The 13,774-nt window shown below is 33.9% G+C and overlaps 2 protein-coding genes across 2 annotated transcripts; both read left to right on the forward strand.

The window, feature by feature from the left end:
* The first annotated feature begins 11,416 nt into the window (after positions 1-11,416).
* On the forward strand, positions 11,417-12,330 carry LOC141691446 (protein FAR1-RELATED SEQUENCE 5-like). Its single transcript, XM_074496185.1, has 2 exons — positions 11,417-11,432; positions 11,855-12,330. The coding sequence occupies exons 1-2, from the start codon at positions 11,417-11,419 to the stop codon at positions 12,328-12,330; spliced, it is 492 nt and encodes a 163-aa protein (XP_074352286.1).
* A 48-nt stretch (positions 12,331-12,378) lies between these two features.
* Positions 12,379-12,798, forward strand: LOC141691447 (protein FAR1-RELATED SEQUENCE 5-like). Its single transcript, XM_074496186.1, has one exon. The coding sequence runs from the start codon at positions 12,379-12,381 to the stop codon at positions 12,796-12,798; it is 420 nt and encodes a 139-aa protein (XP_074352287.1).
* The last annotated feature ends 976 nt before the right edge of the window (positions 12,799-13,774 follow it).

A 13,774-nucleotide genomic window follows, 5' to 3' on the forward strand; every position in this document is an offset into this window, starting at 1 on the left:
AGAATTTGATTTAATATTTGCACAAAAAATAAGGTTGAATTCACAAAAAAATATGAAATTAATAATTTTAAATTTTATTATTAAAATTGATAATATTATTATTTTTTTAACTAAAAGAACTCATATCATAATTTTAAAAAATATAAAACTCACAATATTTTGTAATAATAAAAATTCGAAAATACTATTTCAAAAAAATAATTAAAAATAACTTTTCACTCAAAAATTTTAAATTTAATATTTAATTTAAATATTTTAGTTTAAAAAATTAATTTAAAAATATCAAAATATAATTCAAAAGAATATTTAAAAATTCATTTTTAACAAAAAAATAAATTAGACAAAATGAAACGGAGAAGGACTGTTACATTTAAATCTGCGTCCTCCCGCAATGAGTCATTGCATCTCCCGCAATGACTCATTGCTGCAAGGGGAGTGGCGCAATGCGTGATTGCGGAAGGAACTCTTTCTTAATGGCTCCAAAAACTAGTTGGTGGTCATCTTTAATGGGTCACTCCAGCAATGAAATAATGCTGGAGATGTGTTCAATAGTTTGTTTGATACTTCCTTTCTTCTTCCTCATTTTATAATTTATTTTCAACAATTTCAAATTTTTTTTGTTATTGTTTCGTCAAAGGTGATCTCAAAAGGTTAGTTTCGATTGTTGATGGCTTCTTTTTTATTTAAAGATTGTAGTTCTTCTAGTGAAAATGATAATTACGATTATTACACCCCCGTTAGACGAAACCTCGTAGCTCGTCGTAAGTTATTTGTCGATGAAGATATTGTAAATCTTGATAGTGATGATAATCTGAATAATGTTGATGGTGATGATGTTGGTGGTGATAATACTGATGTTGATAATGTTAGTGGTCATAATGTTGACTTTGATAATGTTGGTGGTGATAATATTGATTTTGATAATGTTGGTTATAATACCCCATATTTTATTTGGTACATTGTTGGTGCAATAACTTAGTAAATATTTATTAATTGATTTTAGAATTCAAAATTATGGATAATGTTTTATGTAGATAATAGGCTGTTAAAAATTTGAATTTTGTAAGCTATCTTTTAGTTGTTTAAAATTTGAATATGAGTCAAACCGGGTGATAGTTAATAGTTTGTTGAGCTACTTATTATATAAACAGAGTCACCCTGTTAGTGCTTTCACACAAAAAAAAACTCATCTTAGAGCGATAGCTAACAAAATGGAAAAATAGTTATATTATATAACTTATGAGTGAGATATAAGAGTTGGTGCATAAGAAAGGAAGCTTTGGATCTACATGTGCAAGAAGGTCAGAGAAGAGCTAACTGGAGTGTCACTGTTAAAATATTGGGTTATTAAAGATTAAGAGAAGGAGAAATAGATTTTTGGGTTATTAAAGATCAAAAGGAGGAGAAAGATAGCTAGGTCGGCCAAAATTTTGAGAGAAATGTACATCTTGAGGAGGTTTATTTAAAATTTAATTATGTAATTTAAGATGATTACTATTTATATTGTATACTAATATTAATCATTTTATTTTCAGGTTTATAATTATTTGTACACATTTTTTTTACATATTAAATCAGGCTCTAAATTCAGGTAAGTTTTATCAAATTATTATATTATTTGTTTATGTGTTTATATATTGTGTTAGGTTATTGTTTAATGCATGTTTAATTGATTTAATTGATTAATTGTTATTTGTACTAGCTACAAGATGTTTAATTAGTAGTATTTTAATTAGTCATATTCCTGTTTTTTTTGTTTTTAATTTTTATGTCATTAAGTTGGTTTAAGAAATTATATGATTCTCAGGTTTTTTTTACATTTTATTAAGTGGATGATATGGTACATTTTAATATTGTTAGTGTCTGGCTAGTTTTGTTAATTATTATTTACTAGTTATGTGTGTGAGTTGTTCACAATATTATCATGTTATATTATGCTAGTTTGTTAATATGTAAAAATATTTGTAAAATAAAATCTATTTTTACAAGATTTAGTTTATTGAGATTTATTAAAATTGACAAAATATGTATTTGTAGGACTAATGATATGCATAGTATTTTATTTTACAGGAGATATGTAGTCAAAATATTTTGTTAAATAAGTTAAGTAATTAACAGTTGGTTGTTTGTTTATCTAAAATTATAAATTGTTTACATTTGTTAATCTTATTATATTTTCCTCATAACATATTTGTTACTTTTTTTTACCAATATGTTATTAATTAATAATTTAAATTTTGTAAGTACTGTTGTAGTACTAACGTGTGAGAGGTGGATTTGATAAATATTGTCGGTATGTGTTGATAGACAGAGAGCATGCTATATTTATTTTTATCATTTTCTTAAATTGTTTTTACAATTTAATGTGTTATATTAATGTATAATTTAAGTTTGTCTACTTTTATAAAGTCATATATTTAAAGTTTTCTACATTATTTTTATAAATTAATAAAATCTCTTTTATATTTTGTAAACCAGCTTGTATATTATTCAGATTATTTGTTAGTTATATGTTTATACTACTCTAGCATGAGATGGTGATAATCAGTATTAGTTGTGGTAGCTGTATAAAATATTATAATTTTGTTAGCTTACTTTTTAGTGGGTTTTAGAGTTTGGCGTTTATAAATTATATTTGTGTTGATATTATAGATTGGTTTGGAGGTTGATTTGGAGCTAAGTAGTGATTTAATAATTTAGACTCATTCCAGGTACGAGTATCTTTCATTCTCTCTTCATTTAAAATATATTTTCTTCCCCTGTACTTATTGTCCCATCATATTTATCTTATCAAATTTTATTTTGTTAAGTGTATATGTACACTTGTTAATTTTTGCTCAGCCATCTTTGATCCATGTTGTTGCTTAACCACTTTTGATCTATGTTGCCTATCAGTATACTTGATTTATCACATGCAACTTTTATTTTCAATATTATTGGAAACACTTTGTAACCATTTGTTATGGGCTCTTAAACTTATCTGTGTGGGTAAATCACAGACGAGGCACATGGAGTTTTTGCAGTCTTTGGTGCTCTCGGCACTAACTCGTATCAGTGCTGTGAGTATACGAGCATGTCTCTGGGGTATGAGGCATGATTAAGATCATGATCATTTTGTTTGTTTGGGAAATGTTTTATACATTTCATTTTATCCTTCTTGTGGATAACCGGAGAAGGAACTGTTTGCACTATGCTTTGCTTAGTGTTTACTAGCGAGCAGAGGTTTTATAAGATGCCCTTATTAGTACCCACCTTACTTGTTCTCAGCCATTTCTTTGATTTTGTTTGGATTAGTTGGTTCCTTGCTTCTAAATAATTACTGTCATATTACTCATCTTCTTGGCTAATTATTAAAATCAAATATATTCTTTTGCTTTACCTTTTAATGATATATTCGTACTGGGTATTTGGCTCACTCGTATTTATTTCTTTCCACAGGTAGTCGGGGGTATGATGAGTGTTGCCCAGATTTTAGCTTGTTATCTAGTTGAAAATAAAGTCAAGGACATGTTTTATTCCATATTATTTTGGATCTTGTTAGAGAACTTTATTTTGAAGATTTTGAACTTTTATTAGTTTAATAAATTATGTTTAGCTTGTTTTGCTTTCATTAATAAATAAGACTTAGCTTGTGTAGCATCTACTTGTTTAAGTGGGGTGTTACAACGTTGGTATCAGAGCTTAGGTTATAGTTTCTGTAGACTATCCTTTAGGATTTGACCTGTGAGTTTTGGGTTGACTCCATACGGGTAGATTTAAGATTTTGGATATGATTTTGTGATATATGTGTTTGTGCACTCATAAAATTTTGTGCAGGATGGCAAGAGGTAGCAGTAGTCGAAATACTGGGGGGAATGATAATCAGCAGATTGTTATGGATAGGAGTACTTTTATGGAGATGTTGCGGGAAGTTCAACGTGGACAGAATCCCACTGCTAACGGGCAAGATCGAGATGGTCAAACTATGTTTGATCGTTTTATGAAGCAAAGACCCAATTGTTTTAAGGAGGCCAAGACTCCCATGGATGCTGAAGCTTGGATAGATCACATGGAGAAAATTTTCAGGGTCTTGGAGTGTTCAGAGGTGGAAAAGGCTCGATTTGCTACTTATCGTCTTGAGGGGGATGCTAATACTTGGTGGAAGTCTGTGGTAGCGTCGCATGCACCTGGCTATGAAAATACTCTTACTTGGCAGGTATTCAAAACTCAGTTTGACCAGAGGTATTTTCCAGCCAGCATACGTGAGGAATATGTAAGGGAGTATCAGAGTATTACTCAGAGAGATGATGAGTCGGTGGCAGACTTTCAAGTCAGATTTCAGAGGTTAGCTGGTTATGCAAGATCTGTGGCTGGGTCAGAAGCGGATAAAATCATGAAGTTTAAGTGGGCATTGAAGAATTCCATCTGCAACCATATCATCTCTAACCGCTATACATCTATGGACACCTTGGTTGACAGTGCCAGAGATCAAGAGCTTCATCAGGCTGACTTTCTCAAGAAACGAGACATGCAAAATCAGAAAAGAAAAAGAGAAGATGACTTTTCCGAGCGTCGACATGGATTTCAGAAAAATGGTGGTTCTTCAGGTGGATTCAAACCAAATGATCAGAGGTATAATACTCGGAATTTTCAGTAAAAGAATGGAAATCAAGGAAATGAGCAAAAGAGGTCTTTCAACCAAACTGGAAATAAGGAAGCATCTAAGTGTGAGCATTGTGGAAAGATGCATGGAGGAAGCACTTGCTATTGGGCTACTAGAGCATGCTTCAATTGTGGAAAGAAGGGTCACACTATTCGAGACTGTCAGATGCCACCAAAGAAGCCTTGGGATCGTAAGGATCAGGGAGAGAAAAGCAACCAGAAGACTTCCGGTCGTGTGTTTTCCATCACTGCAAAAGATGCTGCAAGTACTCCAGGTACCATTTCAGGATCACTTTCTGTCGGTAATGGAAATGCTATAGTCTTATTTGATACTGGAGCTACACATTCATTTGTCTCTACATCTTATGCTAAACACTTAGACATTGCATCCACTGCACTTATATCGGATTTTTCTGTTGGCACTCCTATGGGTGTAACTATACTTGTAAATTCTCAGTATCTTGATTGTGTAGTTAGAGTAGACGATAGAGAACTACTTGTAGATCTCTTACCTATTCAGATGAGGGACTTTGATATCATACTGGGGATGGATTGGCTGGAGCGACACAAAGCTACAATTGATTGTCCAGGAAAAAGAATAATTTTTGGCGACTCCAATTCGCCCGAGTTCGTGTTTCAGGGTTCTAAGCCTAGTGGTTGTGGAAAATTCATTTCGGCCATCAAGGCTAAGAAGATGATTGCTCATGGATGTGAATGATTTTTGGCTCATGTGATTGACACGTCCAAAGTGCAGCCAGACTTAGAAGATGTTCTTGTTGTTCGTGAGTTTTCAGATGTATTTCCCGACGATTTGGAGGGTCTTCCTCCAGAAAGAGAGGTGGAATTTTCTATCGATTTGTTACCAGATGCACAACCTATTTCTAAGGCACCTTATAGAATGGCTCCGTTAGAGCTACAAGAGCTGAAAGAACAGCTGGAGGGGTTACTTGATAAGGGTTTTATTAGACCCAGTGTTTCACCTTGGGGAGCACCAGTTCTATTTGTGAAGAAGAAGGATGGTTCGATGAGACTCTGTATTGATTATCGAGAGTTGAACCGAATCACAGTGAAGAATAGATATCCATTACCGAGGATCGATGACTTATTTGATCAGCTTCAAGGAGCAAAATACTTTTCGAAGATTGATCTACGGTTAGGTTACCATCAACTAAGAGTGAAGACAAGTGATATTCCGAAGACAGCATTCAGGACTCGTTACGGACACTACGAGTTTCTTGTTATGTCTTTTGGATTGACAAATGCACCTGCAGTTTTTATGGACCTAATGAACAGGGTATTCAAGGATTTTCTGGACAAGTTTATGATTGTGTTTATTGATGATATATTGGTGTATTCAAAGTCAAGGGAGGAACATGAAGAGCATCTTCGAATTGTGTTGGAAACACTACGGAATAACAAATTATATGCAAAATACAAGAAGTGTGAATTTTGGCTTGATCAAGTTGCATTTTTGGGACATATTGTATCAGCAGATGGAATCAAGGTGGATCCAGCCAAGGTTGAGGCTATTACCAATTGGCCAAGACCTAGCACTGCGACGGAAGTGAGGAGTTTCTTGGGACACGCGGGCTACTATCGCCGATTTGTAGAAGGCTTTTCGACAATTGCGATGCCATTGACACAGTTGACTCGAAAAAGCAACAAATTCATATGGACCGATGAGTGTGAGACTAGTTTTCAAGAATTGAAGAAGAGACTTGTGACATCACCAGTATTGACACTACCATCAGGATTGGGAGGCTATGTGATTTATAGCGATGCTTCGGAGAAGGGACTTGGCTGTGTATTGATGCAACATAGAAATGTGATTGCCTACGCTTCAAGATAATTAAAGCCTCATGAGGTGAATTATCCGACACATGACTTAGAGCTTGCAGCCGTCATTTTTGCATTGAAGATATGGAGACACTATTTGTATGGTGATAAGTGTGAGATCTTTACTGACCACAAGAGTTTGAAGTACATATTCACGCAGAAGGAGCTTAATATGAGGCAAAGACGATGGATTGAATTATTGAAAGACTATGATGTGAGCATTCAGTATCATCCCGGCAAGGCTAATAAGGTTGCAGATGCTTTAAGCAGGAAAGATTTTGGAAATTTGGCCACTTTGGTGACACAACAACAACCTCTTCAACGTGAGATTGAGAAATTTGGTTTGGAGTTTTATCATCAGAATACAGTTGGTATGGTAGCAAGTTTGCATGTCGAGCCTAGTCTTATCACTAGGATTAAGGCAGCTCGGGATGGAGATGGAGAATTATGGTCTTTTGTCCAGAATATTGATCCTGAAAAGCAACCAGAATTTCATTTTGATGATCATAGCATTCTATGGATGTATAATCGTCTATGTGTGCCTGCTAACAAGGAACTCAGGGAGGAATTGATGGAAGAGGCCCATAGATCACCATTTTCTATTCATCCAGGTGAGACAAAGATGTATCGAGATTTAAAGGAACACTTTTGGTGGAGCGGCATGAAACGAGATATTGCCGATTTTGTTTCGAAGTGTTTGACTTGTCAACAGGTGAAGATTGAGCACCAGAGGCCAAGTGGCTTATTACAACCATTGGAGTTACCTACTTGGAAGTGGGAGAATATTTGCATGGATTTTGTCATAGGACTGCCTAAGACTTTTAAGAAACATGATGCGATATGGGTGATTGTAGACAGACTCACTAAATCTGCTCACTTTTTGGCAATCCGTGAGAATATGAACTTGGAGAGCTTAGCGCTATTATACAGGAATGAGATTGTTAGACTACACGGGATTCCAGTTTCGATCGTGTCCGACAGAGATCCCAGATTCACTTCAAGATTTTGGAAAGGATTTCAAAAGGTATGGGGCACCAAGTTGAACTATAGCACAGCTTTTCATCCACAGTCGGATGGGCAGTCAGAGAGGACAATTCAGACCTTGGAGGACATGTTGCGAGCATGTGCATTAGAGTGGTATGGAAATTGGGATGACTATTTGCCTTTGGTTGAATTTGCTTATAATAACAGTTGGCAGAGCAGCATTGGTATGGCTCCTTTTGAGGCACTATATGGGCGCAAGTGTAGAACACCTATTTATTGGAATGAAGTAGGAGAAAAGCTTTTAGAAGGTCTCGATCTAGTCCAAGTCACTACAGATAAGGTAGCAGTTGCTCGAGAAAGACTTGAACAAGCTCGATCTAGGCAGAAGAGTTATGCTGATAAGGGTAGGCGAGAATATGAATTTAAAATAGGAGACAAGGTCTTCCTTAAGGTATCTCCTCAGAGAGGCATTCAGCGATTTGGTCAGAAGGGTAAGCTAAGTCCGAGGTATATAGGACCTTTTGAGATTCTTGAGAGGGTTGGAGCTGTGGCATATAGAGTTGCTTTACCGCCATAATTGTCACGGGTGCACAATGTGTTTCATGCATCGGTTATGAGGAAGTATGTATATCATCCTAATCATGTTGTTCAGTATCCCTTAGATGCATTTCGTGAAGATTTGTCTTGTGAAGAAGAAGCTGAAGCTATATTGGCGAGGGAGGAGAGAGTGTTGTGCAAGAACACGATCCCTTTTGTTAAAGTTTTATGGAAAAATCATGATGTTCGGGAAGCTACTTGGGAAACCGAGGATTCAGTTCGTGCAAGATATCCGTACATCTTCGAATCAGGTACTTCACGAGAATTTCGAGGACGAAATTATTTTAAGGAGGGAAGAATATAATACCCCATATTTTATTTGGTACATTGTTGGTGCAATAACTTAGTAAATATTTATTAATTGATTTTAAAATTCAAAATTATGGATAATGTTTTATGTAGATAATAGGCTGTTAAAAATTTGAATTTTGTAAGCTATCTTTTAGTTGTTTAAAATTTGAATATGAGTCAAACCGGGTGATAGTTAATAGTTTGTTGAGCTACTTATTATATAAACAGAGTCACCCTCTAAGTGCTTTCACACAAAAAAAAACTCATCTTAGAGCGATAGCTAACAAAATGGAAAAATAGTTATATTATATAACTTATGAGTGAGATAGAAGAGTTGGTGCATAAGAAAGGAAGCTTTGGATCTACATATGCAAGAAGGTCAGAGAAGAGCTAACTGGAGTGTCACTGTTAAAATATTGGGTTATTAAAGATTAAGAGAAGGAGAAATAGATTTTTGGGTTATTAAAGATCAAAAGGAGGAGAAAGATAGCTAGGTCGGCCAAAACTTTGAGAGAAGTGTACATCTTGAGGAGGTTTATTTAAAATTTAATTATGTAATTTAAGATGATTACTATTTATATTGTATACTAATATTAATCCTTTTATTTTCAGGTTTATAATTATTTGTACACATTTTTTTTACATATTAAATCAGGCTCTAAATTCAGGTAAGTTTTATCAAATTATTATATTATTTGTTTATGTGTTTATATATTGTGTTAGGTTATTGTTTAATGCATGTTTAATTGATTTAATTGATTAATTGTTATTTGTACTAGCTACAAGATGTTTAATTAGTAGTATTTTAATTAGTCATGTTCCTGTTTTTTTTGTTTTTAATTTTTATGTCATTAAGTTGGTTTAAGAAATTATATGATTCTCAGGTTTTTTTTACATTTTATTAAGTGGATGATATGGTACATTTTAATATTGTTAGTGTCTGGCTAGTTTTGTTAATTATTATTTACTAGTTATGTGTGTGAGTTGTTCACAATATTATCATGTTATATTATGCTAGTTTGTTAATATGTAAAAATATTTGTAAAATAAAATCTATTTTTACAAGATTTAGTTTATTGAGATTTATTAAAATTGACAAAATATGTATTTGTAGGACTAATGATATGCATAGTATTTTATTTTACAGGAGATATGTAGTCAAAATATTTTGTTAAATAAGTTAAGCAATTAACAGTTGGTTGTTTGTTTATCTAAAATTATAAATTGTTTACATTTGTTAATCTTATTATATTTTCCTCATAACATATTTGTTACTTTTTTTTTACTAATATGTTATTAATTAATAATTTAAATTTTGTAAGTACTGTTGTAGTACTAACGTGTGAGAGGTGGATTTGATAAATATTGTCGGTATGTGTTGATAGACAGAGAGCATGCTATATTTATTTTTATCATTTTCTTAAATTGTTTTTACAATTTAATGTGTTATATTAATGTATAATTTAAGTTTGTCTACTTTTATAAAGTCATATATTTAAAGTTTTCTACATTACTTTTATAAATTAATAAAATCTCTTTTATATTTTGTAAACCAGCATGTATATTATTCAGATTATTTGTTAGTTATATGTTTATACTACTCTAGCATGAGATGGTGATAATCAGTATTAGTTGTGGTAGCTGTATAAAATATTATAATTTTGTTAGCTTACTTTTTAGTGGGTTTTAGAGTTTGGCGTTTATAAATTATATTTGTGTTGATATTATAGATTGGTTTGGAGGTTGATTTGGAGCTAAGTAGTGATTTAATAATTTAGACTCATTCCAGGTACGAGTATCTTTCATTCTTTCTTCATTTAAAATATATTTTCTTCCCCTGTACTTATTGTCCCATCATATTTATCTTATCAAATTTTATTTTGTTAAGTGTATATGTACACTTGTTAATTTTTGCTCAGCCATCTTTGATCCATGTTGTTGCTTAACCACTTTTGATCTATATTGCCTATCAGTATACTTGATTTGTCACATGCAACTTTTATTTTCAATATTATTGGAAACACTTTGTAACCATTTGTTATGGGCTCTTAAACTTATCTGTGTGGGTAAATCACAGACGAGGCACATGGAGTTTTTGCAGTCTTTGGTGCTCTCGGCACTAACTCGTATCAGTGCTGTGAGTATACAAGCATGTCTCTGGGGTATGAGGCATGATTAAGATCATGATCATTTTGTTTGTTTGGGAAATGTTTTATACATTTCATTTTATCCTTCTTGTGGATAACCGGAGAAGGAACTGTTTGCACTGTGCTTTGCTTAGTATTTACTAGCGAGCAGAGGTTTTATAAGATGCCCTTATTAGTACCCACCTTACTTGTTCTCAGCCATTTCTTTGATTTTGTTTGGATTAGTTGGTTCCTTGCTTCTAAATAATTACTGTCATATTACTCATCTTCTTGGCTAATTATTAAAATCAAATATATTCTTTTACTTTACCTTTTAATGATATATTCGTACTGGGCATTTGGCTCACTCGTATTTATTTCTTTCCACAGGTAGTCGGGGGTAAAGCGGGGGTATGATGAGTGTTGCCCAGATTTTAGCTTGTTATCTAGTTGAAAATAAAGTCAAGGACATGTTTTATTCCATATTATTTTGGATCTTGTTAAAGAACTTTATTTTGAAGATTTTGAACTTTTATTAGTTTAATAAATTATGTTTAGCTTGTTTTGCTTTCATTAATAAATAAGACTTAGCTTGTGTAGCATCTACTTGTTTAAGTGGGGTGTTACATTGGTGGTGATAATGTTGGTGGTCATAATGTTGATGATAATGTTGGTAGTGATAATTTTGACGGTGAAAATGTTGATGATGTAAAAGATGAGAAAAATGTTGAGAAAAAAATCATGGATTTAAGAATAGTAACGATGTTGTGCCTTATATCGGCAAGATTTTCGATACATTGGATGATGTGGAAGCGTTTTATAGGAATTATGGTCGAAAAGAGGGATTCGAGATAATAATTAAGAATACTCATAGGAGAACAAACACAAATGAACCATCATACCGTTTGTTTATTTATCGAAAAGATGGAAGGGTGAGAGCGATGTCGTTGGAATTTGGTAAAGGAAAACGAGTTAGAGAGGTAATTCCATGAACGAATTGTGGTGCTCGAATGTGTGTCATTCACAAAGTGAATATGGACAAATGGAAAATTAGTTCGGTGGATTTAGAACACAATCATAGATTGGTGTCGCCGGAAAAAATTCAATTTTTTCAATGATCACTCAACATGGATCCTATGACGCGATCATTGATTGAGTTGTTTAACAAATCAGGAATTGAGACGAGCAAAGTAATGAAGTTTCTTAGCGAGACAAAGGGGGTGTTGAAAATCTTGGTTTTTTTAATTAAGACGTACGTAATGTCGTACGTGATATTCAGCGCCGAGTGTTTGATTCGGGTGATGGGGAGTATGGGTTACTTTTGCTACGAGAACTATAAGAAAATAGTTTTGGTAATTTCTTTTATCGGGTGGATGTAGATGATGAGAATCGTGTACGGGGTTTGGTGTGGGTTAATCCTCGGTTCATGAACACGTACAAGAATTTTGGTTATGTGGTTGCGTTCGATTCAACTTACCGTACAAATAGGTATTGTATGCCTTTCATACCGATTACGGGCGTAAACCACCATTATGAAAATATACTATTTGGATTTGCACTCGTAAGGGATGAGAGTGAGGCATCGTATAAGTGGGTTTTGAGGACATGGTTGGAAGCCGTCGACAATAAACCACCTCGAATAATTATTATTGTTCAAGATATTGCATTGAGAAATGCCATTGCCGAGGTCATGCCTATGCCACAAACAAAGCATATATATTGTACATGGCATATAAGTAGTAAGTTTCCCGAGAAGTTGTCTTATTTGTACACAAATTATCTGGACTTCAAGACAGAGTTTAATGCATGTATGTACAAGTCGTTGACACCTACAAAATTTGAATGTAGATGGTAGCAATTAGTCAAGAAGTACGATCTTGAGGATCATGCTTGGTTAAATGACATGTATGTTATTAGAACTCAATGGATTGGTGCTTACACGAAGCAACATTTTTCTGCCGTCATGACTACAACTTCAAGAAATGAGTCTACAAATTCTTGTTTTGATGAATATGTGCAATTATCTACCGGTTTGAAGGAATTCATTGAGAACTCCCAAAAAGCTTTGGAGACACAATATCTGAAGGAGGTTAAAGCCGATTATGACATGGAACAATTGGAAAGGAGATTAGTTTTGCACTCGTCATTGGAAATGCATGCATCTGAAATCTACACGAAAGAAATGTTTAAACATTTTCAAAAGGAGCTTATGAAAAGTACATGTTACATCATGAACAGTGTCAAAAAAAGTGGAATTTTTATGTCGAAACTGTATTTGGTTGAGAAGGCTACCGTGTCGAAGAATTGCAGAAGAAAATACTGAGTGACGGTTTTCATGTACGAAAAAATTGAATGCTCGTGTAAGAAGTTTGAACATTCCGGGATGATTTGCAAACACATAATCTGTTATCTTGACAAAAGACAAAAAATCAAGATACCGGAAAGTCTCATCATGGGTAGGTGGAAAATGAACGGCAATAAATTACGAGGCCTCTTCCATATGCTCCTCCCGCTATTGGTAATGATGGTGCATCACAACCATTAAGTTATGGTACATTGTGTAAATCTTTTCAAGATTTAGCTACTTCCGGTAGTTGTTCCGTTTCACGGTATAAATACTTAATGGGTGTGATTGATAGAGAGAAGAGATACTTGGAAGATGTTTTTTGCGGATGAACAGCGTAGAGAAAGAACCAATGAGGCGGAAACTCAAGAGGACTACCAACATGATCCAATATTCGATTCTCCAAGGTCGGAAACTAAAGGAAGAAAAAAAGAGAGAAGATTTAAAAGTGGAATTGAGACGCCAACTTCAAAGATCAAGCCTCGAAAGTGCAATAATTGTGGGGAGATCGGAGCAAAAAAAACACCATCAAATTTAAACATAACATCAATCCAGTAAACACAATCATAATCAATAACAAAGAAAACACTGAAACAAATCCAAAATATATACAATCCAACATGAAATGTATATTATAAAGAATAAACTATAGTCCCCTATTCCTCTGCTGGATCCCATAGTCACTTATCCATCTAGCGAGCCCTTTTGAAAGCTCCCAAGCTATGCGATACCGGAATGTCCAAACATCCAATACATGCTCCCAAATAGCATCTCTCAACGATATACCATTAAGTATAACATCCATGTACTTGCACACGTACACGCCACAATCATGGGTATTGGCCTGCCTCGGTCGTTCCTGTACGAAATGAACCTTCATCTTATGTCCATCAAATCTGGAAGGATCCAAGTAATGCAACATAGCTGGCACTATGCACTCCTACAAATATTTCAT

The sequence above is a fragment of the Apium graveolens genome, chromosome 10 (assembly GCF_009905375.1).
Source record: "Apium graveolens cultivar Ventura chromosome 10, ASM990537v1, whole genome shotgun sequence".
Classification (NCBI taxonomy): Eukaryota; Viridiplantae; Streptophyta; class Magnoliopsida; order Apiales; family Apiaceae; genus Apium; species Apium graveolens.